This window comes from Actinia tenebrosa, unplaced genomic scaffold (genome assembly GCF_029948245.1).
Source record: "Actinia tenebrosa isolate PJP-AT-01 unplaced genomic scaffold, QUT_ActTen_1.0 PGA_scaffold8__29_contigs__length_14323225, whole genome shotgun sequence".
Taxonomy (NCBI): domain Eukaryota; kingdom Metazoa; phylum Cnidaria; class Anthozoa; order Actiniaria; family Actiniidae; genus Actinia; species Actinia tenebrosa.
In genome coordinates, this window is record NW_028292585.1 from 4,112,848 (window position 1) to 4,139,292 (window position 26,445).

General features: G+C 36.9%; 4 protein-coding genes across 4 annotated transcripts; 1 reads left to right on the forward strand and 3 right to left on the reverse strand.

Annotated features, from left to right (window-relative positions):
* Positions 1-610: 610 nt before the first annotated feature.
* LOC116299834 (uncharacterized) lies at positions 611-2,065 on the reverse strand. Its single transcript, XM_031708584.2, has one exon. The coding sequence runs from the start codon at positions 1,742-1,744 to the stop codon at positions 1,085-1,087; it is 660 nt and encodes a 219-aa protein (XP_031564444.2). The 5' UTR covers positions 1,745-2,065; the 3' UTR covers positions 611-1,084.
* A 1,345-nt stretch (positions 2,066-3,410) lies between these two features.
* On the reverse strand, positions 3,411-14,102 carry LOC116297721 (integrator complex subunit 7). The gene is made up of 25 exons (XM_031706040.2): positions 13,991-14,102; positions 13,501-13,630; positions 13,074-13,220; positions 12,694-12,747; positions 12,507-12,590; positions 12,360-12,406; positions 11,922-12,004; positions 11,084-11,200; positions 10,617-10,739; positions 10,359-10,473; positions 9,952-10,053; positions 9,785-9,879; positions 9,290-9,386; positions 8,848-9,017; positions 8,606-8,776; positions 8,407-8,454; positions 8,066-8,221; positions 7,461-7,655; positions 7,262-7,365; positions 6,475-6,540; positions 6,150-6,237; positions 5,377-5,418; positions 4,780-4,878; positions 4,291-4,491; positions 3,411-3,973 (listed from the first exon to the last, which is right to left on the reverse strand). Exons 1-25 carry the CDS (start codon positions 14,094-14,096, stop codon positions 3,743-3,745), a joined length of 2,871 nt encoding a protein of 956 aa, XP_031561900.2. The 5' UTR covers positions 14,097-14,102; the 3' UTR covers positions 3,411-3,742.
* Positions 14,103-14,316: 214 nt separating this feature from the next.
* On the forward strand, positions 14,317-20,972 carry LOC116297815 (denticleless protein homolog B). Its single transcript, XM_031706155.2, has 14 exons — positions 14,317-14,411; positions 14,489-14,568; positions 14,807-14,843; positions 15,124-15,219; positions 15,546-15,607; positions 15,934-16,054; positions 16,252-16,436; positions 16,781-16,958; positions 17,099-17,406; positions 17,709-17,746; positions 18,119-18,216; positions 18,675-18,905; positions 19,372-20,027; positions 20,244-20,972. Exons 1-14 carry the CDS (start codon positions 14,354-14,356, stop codon positions 20,322-20,324), a joined length of 2,229 nt encoding a protein of 742 aa, XP_031562015.1. The 5' UTR covers positions 14,317-14,353; the 3' UTR covers positions 20,325-20,972.
* Positions 20,721-26,300, reverse strand: LOC116297910 (uncharacterized). Its single transcript, XM_031706266.2, has 12 exons — positions 26,060-26,300; positions 25,210-25,616; positions 24,957-25,040; positions 24,805-24,882; positions 24,131-24,370; positions 23,504-23,785; positions 22,960-23,156; positions 22,587-22,776; positions 22,010-22,168; positions 21,681-21,762; positions 21,431-21,540; positions 20,721-21,037 (listed from the first exon to the last, which is right to left on the reverse strand). The coding sequence occupies exons 1-12, from the start codon at positions 26,169-26,171 to the stop codon at positions 21,014-21,016; spliced, it is 1,965 nt and encodes a 654-aa protein (XP_031562126.2). The 5' UTR covers positions 26,172-26,300; the 3' UTR covers positions 20,721-21,013.
* Between the last annotated feature and the right edge of the window lie 145 nt (positions 26,301-26,445).

Consider the following 26,445-nt stretch of genomic DNA (forward strand, 5'->3'; position numbering starts at 1 on the left):
CAGGAAAAAGGAAAAAGGTAAGTGCATATGCATTCCTTTATATATATTCATTAATAAAACTGCTAAATTGAAATAGGGTAAGGAAGGGTAACTGAATAATTCAATAAGTACTATCCCAGCTAGACATCTTCATTGGTATCGAGAAGTTTGGTCAAGTAAAGCTCAAACATTTGAATATCTTAAACAGAGATTTCAAAGAATCCAAAGCAAGAGAACCATTTGCTCCTAACAGCAAGTGCATGTCTTGACCAGAAAATTCTTGGTAGTCAGAATTTTAAGTCAAAAATTCGATTATTTTGTAGCTAAATTCGATGCAAGCAAATCAAACAACCCTGGCATGACACCAGAAAAATGTGCAAAAATCTACTATTAGACCTGTTGAATTTTTCCTCCACGTACTTCAAACCAGCAGGTACTAATAATAAAGCTGTTCATAAAAATGCCAAGATATTGGTCAAAATCTAATATCTCAAGCCATTAATTTACTTCACAATTAAAGCAAGCTTCTAGCGACTTCGTTTTATACCTAGTATCAAGAGCAGGTAGCTTAGATTCCCGGAGTTTTCTAAACCAAAATAGACTTTAAATAAATCGGGTCACAACCACGACGCACTTGCATTAATTTTAATGTCTTCATTCTTAAATACATGACATTTTACATTTTATTCTTAAACTAATCCAATTTGCTTTGGAATAAATAGAGCCTACTTCGTATTTTTAGCATTTTTGTACTGGTTTTATAACAAAATTTATAAATGATATTTTAAGTAGAAAAAATTACAGAGGAAGGCGATTGAATAATCATGAGTCACCCAGATCTAGAAATTTCTGGAGAGGTTGCAGAGATTCGAGAACATTTCTAGGCCAGCGTATTCTCTAATAAATATATCATTTTTATTATTTTTATCAAATTTATTGTTATTCTAGAAACTAATAGTATCGTGTAAGTTTATATCGTTTTTCCTGGAAATTTCCTTGCGGAAGGGAAAGCCATTTATATGTTCAGTTGTGACATGGCAATAGCATGTGTAATCACAAAGTTTTACATTTAAATACGATATTAAATTCACCCTCTGAGCTCCTTTTAGGAGCACATAACCTCAAACATTCCAGGTAAAAACGGATCGCTTGAGCTTAATAAATCGAAAGGTCCAGAACTATTCGGATCAATGCTGTATTCTTTCATTAGTTCATCTAAATTGCAAGTCAATGGCTCACAGATATCGAGTAGGCTTTGCATCAATGTATCGAAATCTAGATCCTCACATCTTGAATATGCCGTGGATTCCTGAGGTATTTTTTGATCAGGATAAATTTTTGTCTCTTCGATAAAACTCGAATCAACAGTACATTGGTTATTTCGTGAGCTTTCGATTCTGTTTTCTGCATCGTTGGCATTTCCAACTGAATACGACTTTTCCTTATCAAGTGTCTCTAATAACACAGATTGTAAGCATTCTACAGCCATTTCCACCTCATCTTTTGAAGATATATCTTCCTTGACTGGTTCAGGCAAATCTTCCTTACTTTTCTCCTCCCAAAAGGTAGAATTTTCGCGCTCTTTCCAAGGCTTACGCTTGTAATCTTTATTGAACATCTCACATTTCAGTCTTTTGACAGTACATGATAATAGTACATCCACATACATATCAGGATCGCGTTTTCGCTTGTTCCTGACACGCTTTTCCATCGCAAGAGTGACGAACTGTTCCTTGACTTTATCGGTTTTCTCCTCGAAGCACATATTCTCTCAAATCCTGGGTCTTTTTTCGAAAATCGTGAATAAAAAACAGTTGTGCAACAATGAAAGTCCGACCTCTGTAACGCAAGCAAGTCCCCCTCGTGTAATATTATTGTTTAAAGGCGATATTAATGTTTCTGCTCAAAGTGCTCAAGATCCAAACAACTTGAACAAATGCTTTTTGTGAACGATGAATATACGTCCTTCAAGCCTTTCCTTTGATTTCCAGGTGATTATAGAGATATTTTTAGGTTTTTGCGCTTGAGCGAAAAATATGGAAGTCAGCACACACCGACTCAAAGTTGACAAAGACTAAAGTTTATGTGCTCGGCGACAGACCTTATATCAGTCATTACTATGGTTACAGTTTGATTGACGTCTGTTGGACCAATGAGAACAAGAGATTAAATCCTGCGCAAGTGGAGCATGAATGCCCTCAATCACGTAACAGCAAGTCCGCACGCACTGAGAGAGGAAAAAAAAACGACGAATGAAAATTAAATTAAAGCCTCTGAAGTGGGGATTAAATGGAAGATGGGCAATTATCAGTTTATGGTCTGCAAAAAGAGACGCCGTGAGAGAAGAAATACTGACTTTATTCTATCGTGACGGAAAAGTCATTTCGTGACGAGTTTGAGATTAACAGATGAACGTGATTTGAAGTGTATTAAATAGGTTACTACGTGTTGTACACTTCAGATCAAAACACGAAATTCTTGTTCAAACTTGCGTGTATAATAAAACCCCTTACGCTTTAAAAGCACGAAACATAAAATGCTACGCAAACGACGAAAAATATAATTTTTGTATAAATTTTTCAAGGTGAACCCATTTACACAAAAACATATTTTTCAACTAAGTTAAAAACCAAATGTCTGATTACTCATTTTGCTTACCCCAAAAAAGGCAAACATCAGTGCACACGATTACACTCCATGGAATAGTGTCTAGTACTGACTTGTGTCTGGTATTACTGGACTGCAAACGTGCTGGTACACGGGGGTGTGGTGGTCACTGGTATTAACGACAATTGGTTATTTTGGGAAACGGTTTCCACACGATACCATAATCAATGTTGTGTGAACACACGCAAGCTTTGGCTTCTTAAAACTATTTGTTTATTTTTTGATATTGTATTAAGATACTAGATAGTTTCCCCTGGTCAAGTTTCTCTTAACATCAGATAAATTGTCAGATAAATTGTACAATGTCATGTTTAGCTGCAGTACCGAGTCATACTTCAGCCAAAACCAGACCAAAATGAACAGATTTGAAGAACATTTAGAATAGCGTAGCCACAATCTTCTTGTACTATGCCGACTTCTTTCCGTCGTTTTGCCTCGAGGATTCTACAACAACACCTTTGTGAAAATGCTGGTTTCAATAGTTAAATTAAACTAATTGAATATATCTAATGAGTTCATTATATTTTCATTGAGAAAACTCGACACTCAAGTATGTCACGCGATTTTTTTAAATTTTTTTTTGTAACACCGTAAACCGTCGTCAAAACAGAGCCAAACAAAAAGCTTGCGTCACCTAATCCAAGCACCTGTTTCTTTAAGAAGCATTTCGTAATTCTAGACAGACGTTTTTGGCTGAAATTACCTACTAGGTGGTAAAATTGTTTATTTTCTTATTCTAAACGACAAAATATTCTCACATTAATTCATCTAAAGTTGAACCGATTGAATTTCTTAGTTTACGAAAAAAATGCCGAGTTTTGGATTCGGTTATGTATGCTGCACTATTGAGTGATGTCGTGAAGATAAGAATCACAGTAACAATTTTTTGACACAAGTTATTTTTTCACATGAATATTTTTATTCTATTCTATTTTTCGCTACAATTCTTTTCTCTTCCTTTTTTCGTATTTGACTAGAAATTTTTTTTTCCTTTTGTTTCTTTCCTCGTCTTTTCTTCCCTTTCTCCGTTGCTTTTTTTCTTTTTGTCCGTTATATCCCAAATAGCCTGATAGCAGTCTATTATAAAATAACCTATCTAGTTTCTCGAAGAACCTGCTCTCATTCTGTTGGGTGCTTCACTGGCCTTCACAAACAAAGTCTTCTGGGGACCAGTATCCCAGTATGCACCTGTGTCGTCAATCAGACTCGTATTCACCATGACAACGTAAGAAGCTGGTGTAATGAAGGAGAGAAGGAACTGAGCACTAAAATAGTCATGATGAGGTGTAACGGTCTGCTCTAGACTTGTAATGGAATCACGTGGGCCCTGAAATGTAAAGAGGATATGACGTCATGATACGTTATTCCTACGTCAGACATGATTACATGCAAAGTCCATGTACATGGCGAGAATGGAAGGTTTTGCAACTTCCCTCTCTTTTGAAGAGGTCTGCCACACAGCGCACTAGTTAACAAGCTCCTTAAAACAAGTGTGTGAGGTCACTGAGGATCAAACTATGGACCTCTTGCTTAGCAGGCAGCACACTAACTAACCAAGCCACACTTGTTCTTTATAACAAGTGTGTGTGGTCATCAGTGATGGCAGCGAATCAGCCAATGAAGCAATAATCAAAAACCTGTTACCTTCAGGTCCTGGGATCCTTGGTTTTGTTTTCGCTCTTCTTGTTTCCAGGTAACATTCAATCTCACGGCATTGATTGATCGATAGAGGCCTGGTTTAATACCAGCGTGTTCAATGACACCCTCAACTTTCAGAACAAACTGCGTCTCCATGGCAACAAAGATAGGTTCCGTGGGAGAACGTGGTGTTGGAGATAACGCCAACTGCAACAAAAAAAGCAACAGTTAGAAAACAGGGGGGGGGGGGGGGGGGGGGTAATACGAATCATAAGAAAGTTTGGGACAGCATTCAAGGTTATCCTCTACCCCTGGCATTTCCTATTTCAAAGCACATGTTATTCCCTTGAGTATCATTTCGTTCTTTAACGGTTGCGCAAATGAGAAGACACATGAACATGAATACAAGAAATACTGTAATAATAACATTTCATGGTAGCAAGTTTCTTCCTGGATGCACAGATGCCCAGCAAGTGGAAAGCTGTAATTTCTTACCTTGATAACTGTGTGTTGTCGACTTTGGAAAAAGTATTTTGGGAAAATATAAGGAACACGCAGAAGAGATACGGATGTTTTGCACAGACATTCAGTTTGCTGTTAAAGAAAAGGTTTAATGTTAGAAGTGCTATAACGTGTTGAGCTGTAACTTCTTTTATTCTGAATGATTTCATGGCACGAAAGAATGCATTTACTAGACCCAGGCATAGTCAGTGGGAAGTAGAGTTTCTCATGATACATTTCGGGATATATACTATTACGAGAAGAAAATGACTTGCCAAAAAAGACACTATGAAAACTTGCAGTAATCAAGGACTATTTTGCATGGGTTTTACATTCATTTTCATTGATAAGTTTTTATCAAGGATAAATAAAGATCGTAAATACAGGGTACCGGTAAGAAGATCAAGGGCGGATCCAGGGGGAGGGTCGGGGGGGTCGCGACCCCCCTGTCATTCCTGAGGTCAAATGGGCTTCCTGTGGTAAAAATGCGACTGGGATTCCTTTGCCCACAAAAATTTACCCCTGAGACCCCCCCTTCAAAAAACCCTGGATCCGCCCTTGAAGATGTTAAACAACAACAGACAAACTCACCAAATGGCAAACGGGAACAGCTTCTAGCTGCACTGAATATTCCTGTGAAAAAAAGAATAAGAAACTGATAAGGAAGACAGTTGTGGATCATCAAAGCAGACATCCATTCTGAGGCCATACTAACGATTAGAACCCTAATACTTGACTATCTTTGTACGTGGGTTTCAAGTGCTAAATAGATCCCTCTCTTGCAGCACGTCAAAATGCAGCTTAATTTGGAGGACATAACGATAGGTCTCCAATTCTCATGAGACTGAATTTTTTTGTTTTGTCCTCTAAATTGAGCTGCTTTGACGTCACATTCAAGGAGTCTAACTTCTGAGCAACAGCAACGATAGCAGCAGCAGCAGCAACAACAACAACAACAGCAAGGAAAGCAGCATTAACAATAGCAACAATAACAGCAGCAGCAACGACAACAACACCAACAACAGCAGCAGCAACAACAACAACAGCAAGGAAAGCAGCATTAATAGCAACAATAACAGCAGCAGCAACGACAACTACACTAACAACAGCAGCAGCAACAACAACAACAGCAAGGAAAGCAGCATTAACAATAGCAACAATAACAGCAGCAGCAACGACAGCAACACCAACAACAGCAGCAGCAACAACAAAAGCAGCAGCAACAACAACATCAACAACAGCAACAACAACAGCAGCAGCAACAACAATAGCAAAAGCAGCAACTATAGTATCTATAACAAAACCTAGAAGTCTTCACAAACTACGGAATAAAAAAGACTATTTAGTAGCAATGATGTTTATACCTGAATGTGCTTGTAGATCTGAGTACAGGCTTTAGAGAGAGCAGAACTTATACTCTTGGTATTCTTGGAGCTCTCAACCTCAAAATAACTGACAATGTAATACAAATCTAAATTAGAAATTATTAACGAATGTATTCCAGTGACAGATTAGTATCCCCCCCCAGGTGGAGTGTTATTCCTTGTCATGCGACAGAATATCAGCATAGCTTTCCTCAGTGGATCTTCTCAATTTCAATTATGGCAGAGCAGAACAGACCTAATTTGTACAAAATTTTGTTCATGGACTCAGTTTGTTAAGGAAACATAATTTTCTTTTTTGACTTACCTTTCTTGTGTTGTTTTGGTGAAAAGATCTATACAATGAGACACCAGAAAACAGCTCTGCTGAAGACTGAATATGTTGTTAAGTAAAGTTTCGACTTTAACTTAAAAACTTTTGAAATAAGCAGGAGAAAGAATCTTGTGGCAATGGAAGAGGGCACATCAAACAAACTCAACTCATATATTTTAGTTCAGTCAAGAATTGATCTAACTCGAACTTCTCAAACTTGAGGAATGATAGACAGTGTCATAGCAGTGCATGACACCCTTAGATGTACCTAGACTACCAACAGAACGACAAGTCACTTCTACCATTTTTATTTTAACCCCTTCAAGTGGAAATCCAATTCACCTTTTCTCATTTCTGACCAATTGCCATTCTCTTGTGAATAAGATTCTTTGTTTGTGTTATCGTAGATTGATAAGTTTTACACCGTAGTGAAAATAGGAACTGACGTTTCGGACGTTAGTCCTTCGTCGGAGTCAGTTCCTATTTTCACTACGGTGTAAAACTTATCAATCTACTATAACTGTTTCATTAGAAACACCGACGCAGTCCACGCTAGTGTTTACTAGCCATCATCTACTCTTTGTTTGTGTGGTAACATATTCATGTGTCTTCTCATTCACAACCGTTAAACAAAGAAATAATACTCAAGGGAATGAAATATGGTCTAAAATCAAAAACATTAAGCCAAAACTAAAAACATCTATTTCTTGATGAAAAAAAATTAATGTTAATGAACAATAATAATTCTCACTAGATATTCATGGTAGGTTATGAAGGATACGTCTCGACATTCTGCAGACTCACAGGGTCAGCATCAAAAGACGACTGGTACAACCTGCTGTACTTTTCTCCCAACTGATGAAACAATTTACTGCATTCTGTAATCTAAACATTCCAAAAATGCAAAAAAGCATAATTAAAAGGTTGAAATCTTTCCAACAAAAAGCTTTTTCTACTAAAAGTGAACCAAGTAGCTGTACCTGAGCTGCAAAGTGACTTAAAGTGTGCACATCCTGTCCAGTTGTCATTGCAACAGCTGTTGCTATGGCTGGTGGTGGGCAGGACTTCATGCTTGCACATGCCGCAAGTAATAAACTGTGTGCTTGGAGCAGGTCAGACCTTAGCTTGGAATATGTGATCTGGAATGTCAGTTCATGGGAGGGGGTCACTGCTGCCTGGAAATAGTCATCACCAGCAAAATAAGTAAGTAAAACTATGATAATACACAGTGTAAATCAAGTTAAAAAACTAACTGTACTGGAATTTCAGAGGTTAGTCCTATGTCAAAGTGATATAATACAGTAAAATAACACAGCCAGTCATCAGACAATGTCCAGCCAGAATTGAAACTCATCAAGTCAAATTTTTGCCTCACATTTCATTTTGACCAGTAAAGCTGAGCCAGAAACAAGGTATGACAGAGCGACTGGCTGGCTATTATTTTAAGTTGTCCAGATATGAAGTAGCTATAGCAAAGGTCTTAGTTCCATTTAGGGGTCTAATATCTGGATAAAGGGATGCCTGGCCATGCTTTATTCCTGGATTTTAATCATGATTATTACTGTTTCAAATACTTGTTACTCACCTTGAGTGCAATGAGTCCCATATTATACTGGCTACATGCCTTAGTGATGTTCTCTGCAAGCAATAGCTGGGTACTGCACAGTTTGTTTGACAGACTCTCAGCTTCACAAAAACATTTGAGAGCATTCAACCAAAAGTAAAAATGTTCTGATGCAACCTGGAATAAAACAAGAACAGCTTGAAAAACTTGTTCTAAATTCTATTTCTATCTGTAAGTTGGCAGTGCCATAACTTAGATCAGGCCAGAGGTTGTTTTAGGGTTCCATCTGTGAGTTAGTCCTGCCCTGACTTAGATCAGCCCAAGGCTGTTTGAGGGTTCAATCTGTGAGTTAGCCATCTCACCTTTGATGATAAGGAACCAAATATCTTGGCAGCAAGTTGGTGGAATCCCTGGGGAAAAAAATCAATCAATGACATTTTAACAAACAGACTATGATATGGAGAAAATAAAATAACAATGCAAACTGTCAAAATGGTGAACAAAAAACTGGAATATTAAAAAGCAGACTTTAAAGTAACTAAAGCAAACTTCCTGTCAAACCTGTCTGGTAGCTTGTCGTGCAATCCTGTACATGACCCAATGTCTGGATGATAATATCATTTTGCTGGTTTCTTCCAGGACTAGCTCCTCTACTTCACTTTGTAACTTTTCCAAACTCTCATCAACGGAGAAACACTGGTGGGACTGAAATATAAGAGTAGCCATGGCTACCTGCAGTAAAGAGAAAAGAAACTAATCAATACACAGCAACTCACAAAGATGAAGGTCAGTAATGTATTTACCAGTAGAGTGTCACTTGTTTCTCTTTGCTCTTTGTCTAAGGATAGACTATTGTCCTGCGTTACCATTGACTTAAAGAATGTGACAATCTCTGACCTCAGGTGCGCAAGGACAGATGGTACTTGTGTCGCCATGGTAACCAATGCATGACACATCTCCAAGGCAACAGATTCTATGTTCAAACGAAGGAGAAAGCATTTCAAAAATTTCCTTACTGCGATTTTCGATATTCTGCAAACTCGGTAGATAGAAGCTACATGCCGAAATTTGCTTTTCTGCTGCCATCAATCAAGAATAATCAGTCAGTACCTTTTATGTTCTTAATTGGTGACAGCGAAAAACTAATTTTACAACAAGCTGGTTGAATGTCTGAGTTCGCAGAATATAGAAAACTGCAGTACAGTTTATACTGGGTTAACGATGGTAGGGGATGATGACTCTAACCTTGGACAGTGGGAAGTAATGCTACGAGGCTGTCAACCAACTGTGAAGATGAGTCAGGATGTGAACTGATCAGATGATTCATTGATGATAGGCAAACCTAATTGAACAACATTATATAAAGCTGTTAGTTAGTATCACCTTTCCATCTCCCTTAGCACCCCTCCTTTCTTGTTTATTGTTCAACCAATTCACTCGGCTAAAAACTCAGCTTACTTGCTCATTTTCTTATCTTATTTTTCTTATTCTCTTTTATTCAGTTGGAGGGTTTGTCTGTCTGCCAAGTCTATACATCCATCCATTCAATAAATGGACCCTTCTTAAAATTGTCTTGAATTCATATAAGGTTAACATGAAAAGATATGCCACAAATTCCCTCATGAAAAAGTGTGATTTCTTTTGTATTTCTATGTTAGTCTTGTATCTACAATACTTTTGAGAAGGGTCTATTGCCACTCTCTAATACACACTAATAAAAACACCTAACTAAAGACATACCTTCAGAGGTTGAATCTGGTCATCAGAGCAACAAATGATAGAAGTGGCTTCCACGGCAAGAGCTGCTTGGGCACACAGACCAACATCAGCATAATCTGTTAGTACAACAACATCAAAATAGAATCAGATCAATATGATAGCTCAATTTCCTTGCAATGTTAACTAACCTTTTTTGAACTTGGCCACAGCAATATGTACCAACAGCTGACAGCTGACGGCAGACACAGACATGTTGGGAGAACTGCACTCTTGATCACACACCTGGAGTACTATAAAGTTATAATAAAGTTTGTCAATAAACCACATTACCTTGGGTGTAACTATTTTTCCTTTTTTCAGGCCACATGTCATTCCCTTGAGAATAAGATTCTCTGCGTTGTATCCATATTCATGTGTCTTCTAATTCACTTTCTTTAAACAAAGAAATGATACTCTAGGGAATGAGATGCTCTGGAATGGAGAATTATTATACCCAAGCTTAAAAGAGCAATTAAGTGAAAGTAAGAGTGATAAAGATAATGCTATAATGAAACTATAATCATATTATTGTCATTGATAAGTATTATTCATTTACCAAGGTCCATGTTAAATTGGTCCACGGCAATGGTTGTAGATAATGTTACTAATATTCTTAACCCATTTAACTTCAGTTCATTGTAGCTGCATTCAAGTAGAAAATTACACAGCTCCTGAAACAACAATAAAGGAAAATAATCTTAACCAACAAGTAATATTATTTTACAAATACTGTTTTTGATTCTTGTGTAATGTGTCAGGCACAAAGCTCTCAAATGATCTTTTTTACGTAAAGTTTTTGGTTCTGAGTTTATACCTCAACATGTTTGGTTTGCCACATATGTGGGGCTTCGTCAGCCAACATCTTCAGATCTGACAGAGCTTGATACTTAATAATCTTGCGAGGATCATTCTTTAAGTAAGACAAGAGCAGCTCAACCTAAATCAAGAAATCATCATATTATTATATTTAGTAAATACCTCTTAGGCCATTCCTGTTGGCTGGTCACATTCATTGGTCATGATTTGATCTGTCAAATGTGGTCAGTAATTATATTTAAGGAGGCAGATCTAGGAAAGTGGTAGAGGGGGCATGCACCCCTCCCCTCCCCCTCCCTTCCTTTCCCCTCCTCCCAAGATGAGCTGATATCTACTGGGCTATTGTTGCTTGAGTTTGTGGGCGTCCTGATTATAAATGCTGCACCTCTTCTAAACAAACCTGGTTCCCTGGCCCCTAACGTCTGGTCATTAAGCAGCAATTATTTTTTGCTCTGTTCTTCTTACCTGTTCAGTTATGTTGCTGACACTAGCTGCCGCAAGACTGGACAAGGTGTGGAGAGTCACCAGGACAAACTTACAAGATGGATGAGATTCGAGAAGCTTTAAGCACACTCCTCTCGCCTGCAGGTATTTTAAATTAAATAATAAGATCATAAAGAAAAAGTAAAGACAATAAGAAGAGATAAATAAGAAATAAAAGTGATTATGATTCACCATAATTCCTATATAGGGGCGGGTCCAGGGGGTGTCCTGTGGTGCAGATACCGGACACCTCCCTAATGCTGTAAGTGCCCATCACTCTTCTGACAATATTTACAGTATTGATTTTACATGGGGTAAGATGTCGAATAACCTGAAAAAAATTCATAGTTTGAGTGCAGTTTCTTGTAGTTATAAGTTATATATATAGTTACGTATGAGGAGGCATTTATGGTTATTTGTTGTTCCTTGTAATTCGAAACACCGGCTTCTATGTGAAAAATAGCCTGCAATAATTTCTATAAGAGCAATGGGCAAAACAATGACGTATTTCAAATTTAATTTATCTGTGCCAGTAAGGTTTTGTATATTAAATGATTACTCCTCATACGTCACAACATTAGCATATGGCATGGAAAAACCTTTATAACTTCAAGAAGCCGCACTCAAACTATGAAATTTTTTTGGGCTTTCCCACATCTTACCCCATGTAGAATCGATACTGTGAATATTGTCAGAAGGGTGATAGGCACTTTAAGCTTTTTTGAAGTAATGCATAGTATCTCTATATGCATTTCTTCATTTGGAATTTCAAATTTCTGGATCCACCCCTGCTCTATGAGATCAACCTTCATCAAAGTACCTTAGAAGCAAGTTGTATATCATGGAGCATATGACCAAAGATAGGTACCAGTTTTAGCTTCATCTCAACAGGTGTAGTTAGACCTATGATCACACCAAACAGTAAGCATAAAAATAGCACTGGCTTACTAATATGATTGTGCAATTATATAAGAACATTTTTGCCTCCTACTCTCAGGGGTGGGATAAGTACTTTATGTACATAATAGATGGTTTTTGTGATCTCATGTTGACACAAAAAATAAATAAAAAAATAAAAAATGGGAGATAAAAATAATTCAAAATAATGGGATTTTTTAACAGTGAATTCTACAGAGTGGCTCTAGCTGGATGACTTTATTATTGCTGTCATCCAAAATGGCTGCCATTATATCATATATGCAGACATATATGCATGTTCTATACTTTATCTATAGTGATAGTATAGGGAGGCCTTTACCTTCTATCATCAAAGCAAGCTTGTTGATGACTCCTGATGCAAATTCACTTCAAAAATAAATATAAAAGAACATGTTTTAGCAGGCAACAAATGAAGTCTTGGCTGTGCTTAGAAGTTATTAATGCCAGGTTATATATAACTTGTTACCTCGACTGTGCACAAAACTTTCCTGTTGCGAAGATTGCAGCTTCCAGTTCAACTTGGTCATGTGAGTGCAGTCCTGTTCGAATACTTAAATCAAACAAGCAATAATGCTCAGGTGATTTCTTAATTTTTGGGTTCCCTGTGGTATTTTTACCACAGGCAGCCCACACCTAGATTTTTGTTACATTACCTGTGATGTGCATTCTTTCTTTCAGCTATGATTGGTGCAATACTCCCAAGAAGCCTTTATAAAGTGGAAAAATATAACAAGTTAAAGTGCTACATACAAAAGTATGACAGGTGATAACTTATGCACAGTCTTTTGTATAATCAACCAACACATTTTGATGTAAAGCTGGCTGTTTTACCAATGAGGCATGCAAAAGCTTGTTTGACGGCAACAAGCCTGTGCATAGAAATATGCAAAAACATTAAATGTGGCTATACATTTGCCGGTCATGCTGTAACAACATAAATATAAACTGAGAATGAGAGAGAATGGCACATGGTATCTGAATTGAGAAAATATTATGCCTAAAGTAAAGTGGTTTGATTGCTTATCCAAAATACCTGATAGTGATGGCCCTAGCTACAGGATCATTGGAGTGTATCACAGAATATACTCTCCTCAAGAATTCATCCACATTCAGAATTTTGTCCAGGTGTTTCTCACTTCTTTGAGCTACTTTGAAGATACAGAGACGAAGAAAGTTGCTCCTGTTGAAAAAATGCACATGTATAAATAGAAAAGTGAATCAATAACAAGACAATAGCCCATCCCCTTCCCCACAGGTGGGATTTGATTTGCCGAGGGAGAGGAATGGTCAGAGGGGGGTATATTGTGTAGTTCCAGGATATATTCACACCTCTCAACAAAGAAGGATTGGAATTTCCAAGGGGTTTTGGGGGTCTGGAAATGTGGAGAATGGATAGGCCTGAAGATGTATGATCTTTGGAATTACTCAATCATTGTCATAATGTTGAAAAGCCATCTTACCCAGTTCTGAAGACTTCAGCAAGTTTCAAGAATGCAGCATTAATTAGAATTGGAAAAGGAAACTTCTCAAACAAGTTAGGGAACCTGACAATCGAATCACACTGTTCTCCAGCCTTGCCACTCCTCAAACCTGGGATAATTAATAATAATAAAATATCCATAATTAAAAATTACAATAATGACCAAAACCACCCCTCCGTTACCAAATACTCCAAAATCATAGAATACCCCACCCTAGTGAGTTGCAAAGTCTAAACTAATACTACCTACCCCTCCCCTCCCCTCCCTTGAGACATTTTTACATTTCCACAGATTTATAGAATTTGAAAACAGTATTTTGGAAAAAAAAAGAAAGAGTTTCTATAAATCTTAAAATGCGCATTGTTCAATCGCGCATCAGAAGATCAACATGAAATCAATATTCAAACTTGATCATGAATCCAAATGAAAGTAAAGAACTTTTAATTATAAACTGAAGTATTAATCCCACCTTTATCAAGATCCTGTAAAGCAGTATTAGCATCCTGCCAATTTTCTTGATTATTTGAAGATTTTTCAGTGAAAGCTGAAAAAGCTGTGAACGCGGAGGCCGCCATCTTGAAAAATAACAAAAAAGATGAGAAACTGGGTCTAACCAATCAAAAGTAACGAAAGAAATATTTTCTCTAAGCCAATGAAAAGCCGCGTTGTATGAGTAAATATGGACCAATCAAATGAGTTTACACTTCGCGCGCAAATTCATCATTTCGCGGGAGTTGAAATGTCGATGTTTTGAACAAAATACTCGATTTTCTCTCTTTTTTATTCATAATATTGCTTGTAATATAGCATTATATTCTATTAAGAACACAGGATGACTTTATTAAGTTCTATTCTACAGAGACAGCTGGGTTCCAAGCAGTTTAAGTCTCGTATGTAGTCGTAAATCGAGATTCAATGGCTTTGATTCTTGGTATGAATCACTAACTATATAATGTCTTCTCGTTAGGTACCCCTGTAGATTTTGCTATAAAGTCATTTTCATGTCACAGAGTGGATGAACATATTGTTCGTGGAAGAGATGATGAGGTAGGAGTGATATTTGTTTTTTGATCTGATTCGACCTTTTCTTGTTAGCTTCATCACCATCCATGCCTTCCTTCGTTGTCTCCTTTGATTCAATTAAAAAGTATTCCTTCGTAATATATGAAAAGGATTCAGCAACAGAACCCTTTTCATGAAATAAGAGTAATACATAGTTGTTATTTTATTTTTCATTTTTGCTGTAAGAGAACACGACAAAAAATTTTTTTCTTCCTCAACCTAGATGGAGGTGCCGCCATTTGCTTCTCAGTTCAGTAAGAGTAAGTTTTCATCATCTTTTACTGCCATCTCCTTTTAGATTAAAATATATCAATATATTTATTTCCACAAAATTTCCATATTTCCCTCTAGACCTACCACCCCCACCGCCACCCCTCCCCAAATACACCCATCTCCGACCCTCCCCACCCCTTGGAAATTCGAGTGCTCACTTTGTCTGGAAAGTATGGATATTTTCTGGAACTACAGTGACAGTGACCTCTTAATCTTATAGTGATTTTTTAACTGTATTTGATACATTGTTTCTTTTTTCCTCTTCAGGTGAATTGGGGGGACATTTATTAGCGACAGCAGATGAAGATGGTTCTGTCAAACTTTTTGACACCAGAAAATATGGCTATCGATCTATTATAAGAGGTAAATTGTAAAATATTACATCTTTTCCTAAAGATTTACTGCAAAGAGAGTAAAGTATGCTTTTAAAATCATTAAGCTATGGCCGTGGAGACTCGGCAAAGAGGATTGACGTTGTTTAGTCCCATAAAATATTCATACCCCACCCACAGAAATTGGAAATTGGAAATTCTGGAGGGGAGGGGGGTCAGAGAAAGAACTAAATTACAGAGAATGGAAGAAAATTAGAAGTTGCTAGGGGTAGGGGGTTCCTTTTACAAATTCCCTCTGTGCTGGGGATATGGATATTTTCTACAAATTTTGATGATTTTCTTTTTGATTACTTTTAGAATGGACAGCACATTCAAATGCAATATTTGACATAGCATGGATGGAAGGAGAAGCAAAACTAGTATGTAAAACACCCTGTAGATGTTTCCAAATTTTATTGGAATAAAGACAGTGCACGCCATATATCAGTGAAACAATTACTAGCCATGTCAAGCTTTAAAGTATTTAGTTGTAAAATAGCTAAGAGTTACCTCAGGCATGAACCAAACAAAGACACAAAGATATTTGCTTTTGTTTCCAATGCTCTGCAGCTCCAGTAATATCCACTATTTTGCACAAAATAGCTGCATTTAGACAATGCATCTTTGGTTTTGGTGTCACAGATATATGGAGTGCACTCTATGCACATAGGATAAGACATTTAATTTCAACTAATTTCATTGATAGGTAACCGCTTCAGGTGATCAGACTGCGCTGCTTTGGGATGTTGAGAATGGGAAGTGTCTTTCAATATTCAGAGGCCACAGTTCTAGTCTTAAATCAGCAAACTTCAGAGAAAATGATATTTGTAAGTGAACTTTTACTGACTGCAGTCTCTAAATTGCTTGCAAGTCTGAAAATTGAAAATGCTTATTGAACAATATTCCCTATCACAATGTCTCACAAAATTCAAGGGGAATCGGAAGGAGAATACCTCTTACCCCAGACTCCACAGGGATGCCAGTGATAAAGTGAATTGCTTAATGACACTTGTATCTATTGTAGTTACGTTCTCTACTGGATCACGGGATGGTAACATTATGGTATGGGATATAAGGTGTAATAGACCAGTGGGCGATGGTTTTTATAAACCTGTTATAACGATACGTAATGCACATACTGTGCAAATAAACACACCTCAGAGAGTAAAGAAGAGATCAAGAAGGGCTAGCGTGGCTAAGCCTGTCGCAGTAAGTATGGAAAATGTTTTATTAACTACATAATAATTTCATCATTTCATCAAACACATATATTTGTTTATTCATATGATGATAATGGTAATGATTGTGAAAATGATCAGCGTAAGAATAGTATTGATTTTTATCATTATTATTATTATGGTGATAATAATGGTGGTGGTGGTGATGATAACAATGATGTGATAATGTTGATGATAATAATAGTGATGATGATAGCATGATGACGAGGATGTTATTGATAACCATGATGATGATGATGCTCATGATGATAATGATGGTGTTGATACTCATGATGATAATGATGGTGATGACGATTTGCTTTTATTCCTTTCCAGGATTCCCAGCAGTCAGTAACGGCAGTTTTATTCCAAGATGAGAACAAACTAATATCCGCAGGTGCAATGGATGGTAACATCAAGATATGGGACTTGCGCAAAAATTATAGTAATTTACGCTGTGACCCCATGCCTTGTCATGTGTTCCCTTATCCTGGAAATGAACCGCGCAAACATGGTCAGTTAATATACAAATTTTCTGTATCGTTTCCCACCCATACAAAATTGCTCTAAAACCAATCAATAGCTTCTCCCAATCATTTGAAAAGCTATGACAAAATTCCATTTTCTTGATGTATTTTTTTCTTATCTCGACAGGGTTTTCATCTCTGGTTCTCGATTCACACCAATCAAACCTTTTTGCCAGTTGTACTAATGACAAGATCTACATGTATGATTGTACAGTCTTGAAGGAAAACCCTGTCCATTTATTCAATGGTCATCTTAACTCTACCTTCTACGTCAAATCAGCTCTCAGTCCTGATAATACCTATCTGTTGAGTGGTTCTAGTGATAACAATGCTTATATCTGGAGAGTTGATGAACCAAAGGCTGCACCTTTTGTTCTCAAAGGACATGAAGGGGAAGTAACAAGTGTGGCATGGTGTCCTGTTGACCTGGGAAAGGTAAATATCTAAAAAACATTTCATAAAGATGGCAATTAATGCTGTATTTGTAACCCATCATGTAAAATAAAGGCAATGATGAGAATGGTAGTATTTTAGTGGTGCAGGTCATGATGAGGATGGTGATGATGATGATGTTAATGATGACCCATAGTCAGGTGATGGTCGTGATGAAGATGATGCTGATAATGATGATGGTGATGATGATCCATAGTGGTGTGCCTGGTCGTGATGACGATGATTATGTATAACAATAATTATTCGCAGTTTGCTGACATCACTCTTTGATCTTTTAATAAAAGGTGGTGACATGTTCAGATGACAACAATATACGCATCTGGTAAGTAGCAAACATCCTAGCTCATAGATCAAATTAATTGAGATTTAGTATATTGGGGTTTTGAGGGGGGAGGAAGAACCAGGTATAACCCTTCAATAAAAGATGAAGCTCAACAAAGTCTGCTTTTAAGTTATGCTGCATCTACAGATTATGAATCAAATAATGTTCCAAATAGTAGCTTACCTATTTTTAAACGGAATGCATTCTTGAAATAAATGATGCTTCAAATTATCATATAATTGAATGAATAATGCATTTTTGGGTATGCTTGAACTGGTTTGACTGCAAAAGTCCCCTACTAATGAAAACAGCACTGTATGTGTGATTAGATACAAATAAGAGAATTAACTCCATGGTTTTTGGTTTTTAAAGGAGAATGAATTGCAACCAAGTAACAAGGGCGGAGACAGATTTTGTTGGTAAATGTGAGCAATCTGAACCAAGACCTTGTTCACCTCAACAACCAATGGGTAGGCAGATTATTTACTATGAAATCTATTTTCCTTCATAGTTTTATGTACTACAATGATTTTATATATTCCCTTTAGTTTTTTATTTATTTCTTGCAGTGATATAATTGCCCTATTTCACTAAACTACTTGTTTATGTGGGGGATAGAATCGCCAAATCCAATAGAAAATTCAACAAAGTTTGTTTCTAGCGAAACAGTTTAATCTAAAATGGCCTGGTTTTCAGATATAATATGTGTTAATATGTACTAAAAAATATTCTGAGAGTTTGCTGGCTATTCTACTTCTCTTTGTGGATTGATACGGGTTTTAGAACAATTTTTGGTGAATTTGCGTTAATTTGACCCCCTCTGACGACCATGATCCTTTGGGTTTAAACAATAGATTGTTTTGATGTGACGTCACAGTGAAATAGGGCAATTAAGTAATGAAATCTCACAATTCAAAATACTTTCCAGACATTTGCAGTCCTAGTCATCTATGCAACACACCGTTATCTTCACCAGCTGTCAGCCCAGCCCACCTATCATCATTATGTACTCCCACACGTCTTAACAGAGGTAGACAGTTAAATGCATTTAACAGTCCTGGTGCTATGGTTCATAATGGGTCCACTGGTGTCCAAGCATCAAAAACAAAATTCCCCTTTGACAAGATCCCAGACAAGCCAGAAGTTACTCTTGCTCAAGGTATAGTAATTTAATGGTATACTATGGCTTTGAGAATCATTGAAGTTTAGGTGTTTTTGTTTGTGTTTTTGTTGTTTTTTTCAGTCCAGTATTCAATCAGCTGCACAAGTGGACAATATTTTTTATCTCTGATTGTGTTCCAGCATCCTGGAATAATGGATTGCTAAACTAGAACAATAATTGCAAAACGAGATAAAAAGTAAATGGGGGAAAAAATAATTACAGTTCTAGGGAAAAACTGTGCCTTCTGCCCTTGAAAACAGACAGGCCTAATGGCCTTGGCCCATTTATTCAAGACCTCAGGCACAGTTTTTCTCCTGACCTCCTGGACAGTTAATAGCCTCTATTCAACTTATCCTTTCCTTGAGAATTATTTTTGATTTCTCAATAATGCTCAGCCCAATTCATTGGAAGATGTCTCATTACAACATGGTAACTAATTTCATATTTGTTTTGTATTGATTAGGAACACCCTGTAAGACAAAACTTATCCAGCCTTCATCACCTTGCCATACCTTTCCTTCTACCCCGCTCTCACCAGCAACAACCCCCGGTCAAAGAAAGCAAGGGTCACTAAGAACATGGCTTAAGACGACGCCTAAAAAGACACCAAAAGAAAATATACTCCCCAATACTCCTGATGGCCAAAAACCTTCTAAATTAGTAAAAAATGAAAGGATTACACCAGTAAAGAACAAACGTTTAAATAATGGAGTACTGCCTGAAAATGAATCAAATGAAGATATGAATGGGAAAAGTGAAGAAATGAATGAAAGTGAATGTTTATCACGTTTGCAAGAATGCTCTACAGATGACTCCCCTGCAAGGAAGAGACAGTGTATCACTGGACCATCGAGCTTCAGTGAAAATAACCCCAGGAACAACTCACTATTAAATAAGGGTGAAAATAATGTTGAATGTTATATAATTGATGATGATGAGAAAGAAAATATAGACACTGGAAATCTCAACCCCATTACTCAAGGATTTGAAAAAGTTGTGGACTTTAGTAGTGTGGATAAAAGTATAAAAAGGTCAGATACTTGGGTCATTAAATGGAAAAATACAGAATTGACTTGTAAGAAGGCATCAGGGGAAGCTGATGAGCAAATAACTTGTGAGGTAAGATAGCTAGCATTCTCTACTTCCTCTGTAAGTGCTGTATATGATGACATCAAGTATTGGCAAGCAGTGGTAAATCTAATATGATTTCATGGGGGTGATTGATCAGCACATCAAAGCAGAATTTCCCACCCATCTGCCCTTGTCTTGTCAAGTCTCTCAAAACATATCATTTGTGGAAATGCAGTTAACTGTTCTGTATTATCTTATCACCAGGACATACCTAAGCTGGTTACAGTGGGAGAAAACATCCTGAAGTATTTTAAGCAAATTCCAAGTCCAGCCAAGGAAAGTTAATGAACTATACCATTAGTTGTACAATGAAAATAGGTCTACCTATTTAGCTTAATGTTGTCCTATTTCAAACCACATGTTATTCCCTAGAGTATCATTTCTTTGTCTAATGGTTATGCATGAGAAGACACATGAATATGGATAATATAAAGAAAGAATTTCATTCTCAAGAGAATAACATGTAGTCGAATGGAAAACATTAAACCCAAGCTGAAAAGGTCTACTGGGAGTAAATACCAAATGTACATTGTACAATTTAAATACTACAATAAAGGAATTATAGATAATCTAAAGTAAGCACTATAAATAGAATACTTTGATTGTACATGAAAGCTAGTTTTTAACATATTTTTATGATAGTTTGTAAATAATATATTAAATTGCTAAAGCAAGGCCATGTTGTATGTAAATATTTTTTATTATTTAATAACTTAACTAGAATACACTTTTTTTTTCTGTGGATGAAAGGGCCATGTTGCATGTACTTGCTTTCTTTTGCAGGTCTCTTGACTCATAAATTATGATATTATTGCAAGATCCTCACTTTATTAGCCATTGCTACCTGCCAATTTATTCTTATGGCATCGCTAAATTATTCCAAATTAATACAGATGAGATTTTCTTTCAGTTTTACAAACCAAACCAACTTGACCAGTGAGATATAGCATCATTACCTCATTTTGATTTCAAGGTCACTTCAGATTGTGGATTTCAAGCTGAAGGGCAAAGAAAAGTTGTACTTTAGTTCACACATGCCTAATAACTAAGATGGCTACCCACATTCAATGAATGGGTTTATTCTCTTAGATTGGGGATTGCCCAGTATCAAATAATTTTTGATTGAAAGCTTACTCCTTGGTGTACCCCGGTCCCAGAAGTTTTTTCTTCCTTCCCTTCCTTTTTTAAGGGGCAAGAGCTTTTATTTCGAAGCTTAGGTCGAATCAGGGAGTGAGAAGCACTTTCCTTACATCTTTGGCACTCAAACGAAATCATGCGAATAGAAAGAAAATCTCTAATAATTTGGTAAGTGTTTTGCTCACAGAAGGCATATAATCAAGTGAATGTAGAAGAATGAAAACCAGTTTGTTAGGGTTGATTCAGCCTATTACCTCGACAGTAAGTCCAGGAGCACTGAATCCAAAAACTTTAGAGAAGAAGTAAAGCTCCCCTTCAAGGGTGCTTTTGATGTTTTCTGCTTTTCTGAAGCCATGTTGCTCTCCTATGAAAAATAAGATATGGATTATTTCTAATAAAAGTGACAGTAAGTGGAATTTGCAAGGAATCAGTACTGCATATATCGCACCATATTAAAGTCAAAAACAATGTCCTACCCTCTCCACAGCCCCTAGTTTTATTTACCTTTATAGAGTTTGTAAGCCACTGGTAAACCCTTGTTTTTGACGGCATTGAACATCATCTCAGCTTGGTTAGGTGGCACAATCTATTTATAGTAAACAAAAACATTGCTAAAATTTATAACCAAATGTTTTCATGAGCTACATATGAGACCTTTTTCCCAGTGACATTTTTTAGTCCCCCTCCCTTCCCCCCTCCCCAATGAATTATGTATGTTCTAGGGAGTGTAGTCTTTATCTTAAAATCTTAAACAGGGATCCATCAACTCGTAGGTGTTTTGAATAGGTTATTACAAAAAGCTTTACCATAGAAAAAACAACTTTATGACTAACCTTGTCTTCATCCCCTTGGAACAGTGCAATTGGGCAGTTCAGTTTTTCAACATAATGGATAGGTGATCTTTCCTTGTAAACATCCTTAGCCTCTGGGTATGGTCCTATCAGTGTATCAATGTAACGACTCTCAAACTTGTGGGTGTCCTTTGCCAAAGCCTTACAGAAAACATAAACAGTGCATAATTTTAGCAATATTTCTGGTAATGGCGTTAGCAATTTTTCATATTTGTCTTGATTTTATTTTTAATAAGCACTGCCCCTCCTGTCCTTGGTACTCTACTCCAGGGTTTTATCCTGTGAATAAGGCTCTTCATAAAATAACTGTTATAAATCTTGTGTTCTGATTGCTTGCATGAATAATTTCTATTTCATCATTCGTATTCAAAATAATAGTTATTTTAATTTGTATTTTCTAAAAAAAATAAAGAACAACTTGCTTGCTGTGCAGTGTGCAGCTATAAAGCACTTGGGGATAGGCAAAACTTGAGAGAGGTGTTACAAGAAGCATGACACACAGCATGGTGCTTTATGACTGCACTGCGTGTGTGTTTTTATTTCTTCAAAAAATATTTACCTCTACATCAGAGATGCCATAGAAACTTGCCCCAGCTTTGAAGACATCACGGAATGTTAATACACTTAGAGTGGTATATCCCCCAGCAGATCCCCCATCGATAGCAAGCTTATTGACGTCAACTTCTTTGGTTGTGTTGGCAAGGTATAGCGCCCCATTACAACAGTCATCCATGTCCACTATTCCCCAGCTGGAAGTAGAAAAAGTAAACTCTCCAATACAGGCTAAAAAAAGGTGTGGCCCTTAAACCAGCCTCAGCTGAATTGGACTGCCATGTCAAAATATTGCTCCAAAATAAATGAATGAATGAATGAACAAATAAATATATGAATGGATGGATGGATAAGGATGAAGCCATAATTAAGACACTTACTTTCCCTTCAATTCTTCTCTGTACTTTCGGCCATAAGTGGTGCTTCCTCTGTAGTTAACATCAAGCACAGCTATGCCCCGTGATGTAAAAAACTGGATCTCCAAGTTCAAAGCAGGACCACATGCCGAAGTAGGGCCACCATGTACCTTCACTAACAGGGGTGGAAGTGAGCCCTCTGGAGCATTGAAATCTTTATTCTGTAAATAATCAAACAATAATTAGAAAAAAAGCGAAGGCTAATTTAAAAAATAAAAATTATATAAATTATATATGTGACTAAGTAATTTGAAACAACTGGGTTTTTGGCTTCTGTCCATCAAATATTTATTAATAATAATGATGATGATGATGATGATGGCCATGATGATGATGAGGATGATAATGGTTACCATGATGATGATAATGATGATGATGATCATACATTATTTTTCAACAGTCTAAGTTAGTATTTTTTTGAGTGATGGAAGCCAAAATCCCAGACATTTGAGACATCTGGGGTAGAAATTGTTGCACTGACAACCTTGAAATAATTAATCACATTTACCTTAGGAGGGTAGAAAAAGCCATGAGATACTTTATCATCTGTTGTTGGGTATGTAACTTCTCTTGGGACACTCAAATATTCAGGGTCAACATGAACTGTGAAGGACTCCTTAAGCACAGTAACCTTTTTGGACTCCAAATTCACTCTTATCAATGCTGGGAATCTAGTGGCAGATCTTGTGATGAGGTAAGCGGAGTGTCCGTCTGTCACAACTTGAGAATGTTGAGTACCTCCAGTCTCAATGTTTAGCAGTTCTCCATTTGGTTTCAGGAGAGAAAGATTCTAAATGTGACCAGGTAGGAATTTGAAGTAACATATACCTTAGCAAAATGAGTGAAATGATCTACATAATAACACTTTTCAATTCTGAACTGAATTTGGACATAGTGAGCCAGCAGTATGCAGGGTGTACGTCATAATCAACCCAGTAAATGACCACTCATTATATGAGTCTTTCCTGTAGCCCAATGGTTAGAGCATTCGACCAGTTACCGTAAGGTCATGAGTTCGATTCCTATCACAGACTCTTTTTTCCTGATTTCCTTTATGCTAGAGACCAATGATAAATCTTTTCTATTCTACTTCCTTTCTTCTAAATAATTTCATTATATCACTTTTATTGTTTACCTCCCCAAATGTCACTAATACATCTTTGTTTCCAGGCCTCGGATCGCAAGCATAAGCATTCATACCAAATATCCAATGTGGTATTCCAAGTTCCTTTTCTAGAGGACAAAGGTTAGTCTCTGTGCCGTCATCCTCAAGCTTATAAAGGTTCCACCAGTTGTTCTTGTCACTTATGAACAGAAGTTTCCCATCATTGGACCATCTTGGTGAAGATATACTAATGCCTACACCACCACTGACCTAATCAGAAATAAATAAAGAGATGAATGAGAAGTGAAAACTGGGAAAATGAAAACAGAGCTAGTAACAACTGGATGGATTTGGTAAAGAAACATAAATGAAAATTTAGAAATGGCGAGTTAAATAAGAAACACGGAACTAATGAGAATGAAAGGAAAAATGGGAAGGGAAAAAAAGAGCTTTCCACCTCTTGAGTACTTTGATGAAGTAAAACCTTCATATCAGTATTCCTTTTTTATGAATAACCATATTAATGGCCATGGTCATTCACACAAAAAAATAGATACAAATTGAGGAAAAATAAAAGAAAAATTGGGAAAGTGAAATGGGAAATTAAAGAAAAGAAAAATACTACTTATTATATTCAATAACATAAGGAAATTGTTCAATTAAGAAATTGAAATTGAAAAGCATTCTTCAAATATATTGTCTACCTTTTTCTTCGTTCCTTCGACAAAACCATCTCCTGCCTCATTCAGCTGTCCTACCCATAATTCTGTATCATCCCAAGGCTGCATAGAAAAAAATATTTAAATCATGAGAAATTTCTTTCAAATCCTATTTTCTTATTTTGCTGTTAACTTACCATGTTGGGGTGATTCCACTGGAACCAGGCAAGCATCCCTGAATGAGAAACTCTAGGTGAGGCATAAAAATTGCAACCAGATACCTGAAAAATTAAACTGAATGTTTTATGTTCAAATTTGTTATTAGAAGGAAATGGGATGGACAGAATAACTGTCTTTATGTTCAGTATCTCCCCTCTGCCCTGCCCTTCTGAGCTACCTTAATGAGACAGATAACACAGGGAGCCCAAATCGTACATTTTTGATACATACCAACACATTCTGTTTCCGAGTCTCTAAATCAATGGATACTATAGTATTCAAGGCCTCTTCTGCTCCTTCCTTTAGAACATCATGATCTTCTCTAACACACACCAGAACCCTTCCATTCAATGCCACATCAGCATCAGCATACCTCCACTGCTTACCCTCAGGGGTGATGGGTACTGGCGTACACCCTGGTTTGGACTCTTGAGAGTAAAGTCGCTGATCACCAAAGTTGGAGAAATAAATCTTCTTGTTATACACTATAAAGGTACCTCCACCCATCTCATGGACAAGGGTTCGGCAGTTGAAATCTTGAGGTGTCAAAACCTCTATATTCTTGTCGTCATCTTTGACTTTACATATAATAGTTCTTCCAGCTTCTTCTGGGTGTAGTTCAGACCAATAGACTGTGCCTGAAAATAAAAACATATTTAACTTTATCTTCCTATGTCCTCCCTTCCCCTCCCCTAACAGCATGTGGAAAACCATTCATTAACAGCAACACCAGAGCCACAAACTTGCAACAAAGGACAGACTGTTTTAATGAATTTCCAACAGTGAGGGTAAGATTCTGACAAACGATACAAGGAAAAATGTCGTTATAAAATTCAGACCGAGGACAATGTTCCTCAACCACTTAATAGCTTAGTAGACAGTGGATGTATCTAGAGTATGGGAACATACGTCATTTACTGTCTAATTAAGTAATTCCCCCATGAGGTGCATAACTTCTGTCGTTTATGAAACTGAACAATCTTCTCTATCAAATGCAGGTAAAATAAAATCGCACTGCAAAATCCGCTGAAGCTATCATTCTAAACTTGTATTTGCTAAACTAATCCAGGGCTAATCTTACCTTTGTCCAGAGGATCCAGTCTGACCTCGCGTAAAGAAAGCGATTCCTTGATTACCAAATCGCTGGAAATTGGACTCACCCAAGATCCATACGGGCTTACTTGTTTTGCCATCGTGTTTGAAGACTAGAGAATACTCGTTTTGATCAATATTTTTCCCGATTTCTCAAATCGTTACAGCCCAACCCTGATGCTCACCACGCTGACCATCTGTTTTAGTTTCCGGTCGAGTTTCAGAAAAAACCTGGTAACGAAATTAGTTGAAGACAAGACGCGCATTTTTTCCTAACTCGTAAAGGAATGATATAATAAGTGCGCAAATTCAATAGAATTCATACTTCTAAGGAAGAAACGATAGTAAAACGACTTTTAAAAATATAGAAGATCT

Bases quoted from the DNA above. Each gene is read 5' to 3' on its own strand.
- LOC116299834 (XM_031708584.2), bottom strand. From the start codon at position 1,744: ATGTGCTTCGAGGAGAAAACCGATAAAGTCAAGGAACAGTTCGTCACT.
- LOC116297815 (XM_031706155.2), top strand. From the start codon at position 14,354: ATGACTTTATTAAGTTCTATTCTACAGAGACAGCTGGGTTCCAAGCAG. The intron at 14,412-14,488 runs GTATGTAGTCGT...TCTTCTCGTTAG, and splicing joins TTCCAAGCAGTTTAAGTCTC to GTACCCCTGTAGATTTTGCT. The intron at 16,959-17,098 runs GTCAGTTAATAT...TTATCTCGACAG, and splicing joins AAATGAACCGCGCAAACATG to GGTTTTCATCTCTGGTTCTC.
- LOC116297910 (XM_031706266.2), bottom strand. From the start codon at position 26,171: ATGGCAAAACAAGTAAGCCCGTATGGATCTTGGGTGAGTCCAATTTCC. The intron at 23,786-24,130 runs GTAAACAATAAA...GGTCACATTTAG, and splicing joins TATTAGTGACATTTGGGGAG to AATCTTTCTCTCCTGAAACC. The intron at 23,157-23,503 runs GTAAATGTGATT...GATTATTTACAG, and splicing joins GCTTTTTCTACCCTCCTAAG to AATAAAGATTTCAATGCTCC.
- LOC116297721 (XM_031706040.2), bottom strand. From the start codon at position 14,096: ATGGCGGCCTCCGCGTTCACAGCTTTTTCAGCTTTCACTGAAAAATCT. The intron at 9,387-9,784 runs GTATGTCTTTAG...TTGTTCAATTAG, and splicing joins ACCAGATTCAACCTCTGAAG to GTTTGCCTATCATCAATGAA. The intron at 3,974-4,290 runs GTAACAGGTTTT...TTTACATTTCAG, and splicing joins AAGGATCCCAGGACCTGAAG to GGCCCACGTGATTCCATTAC.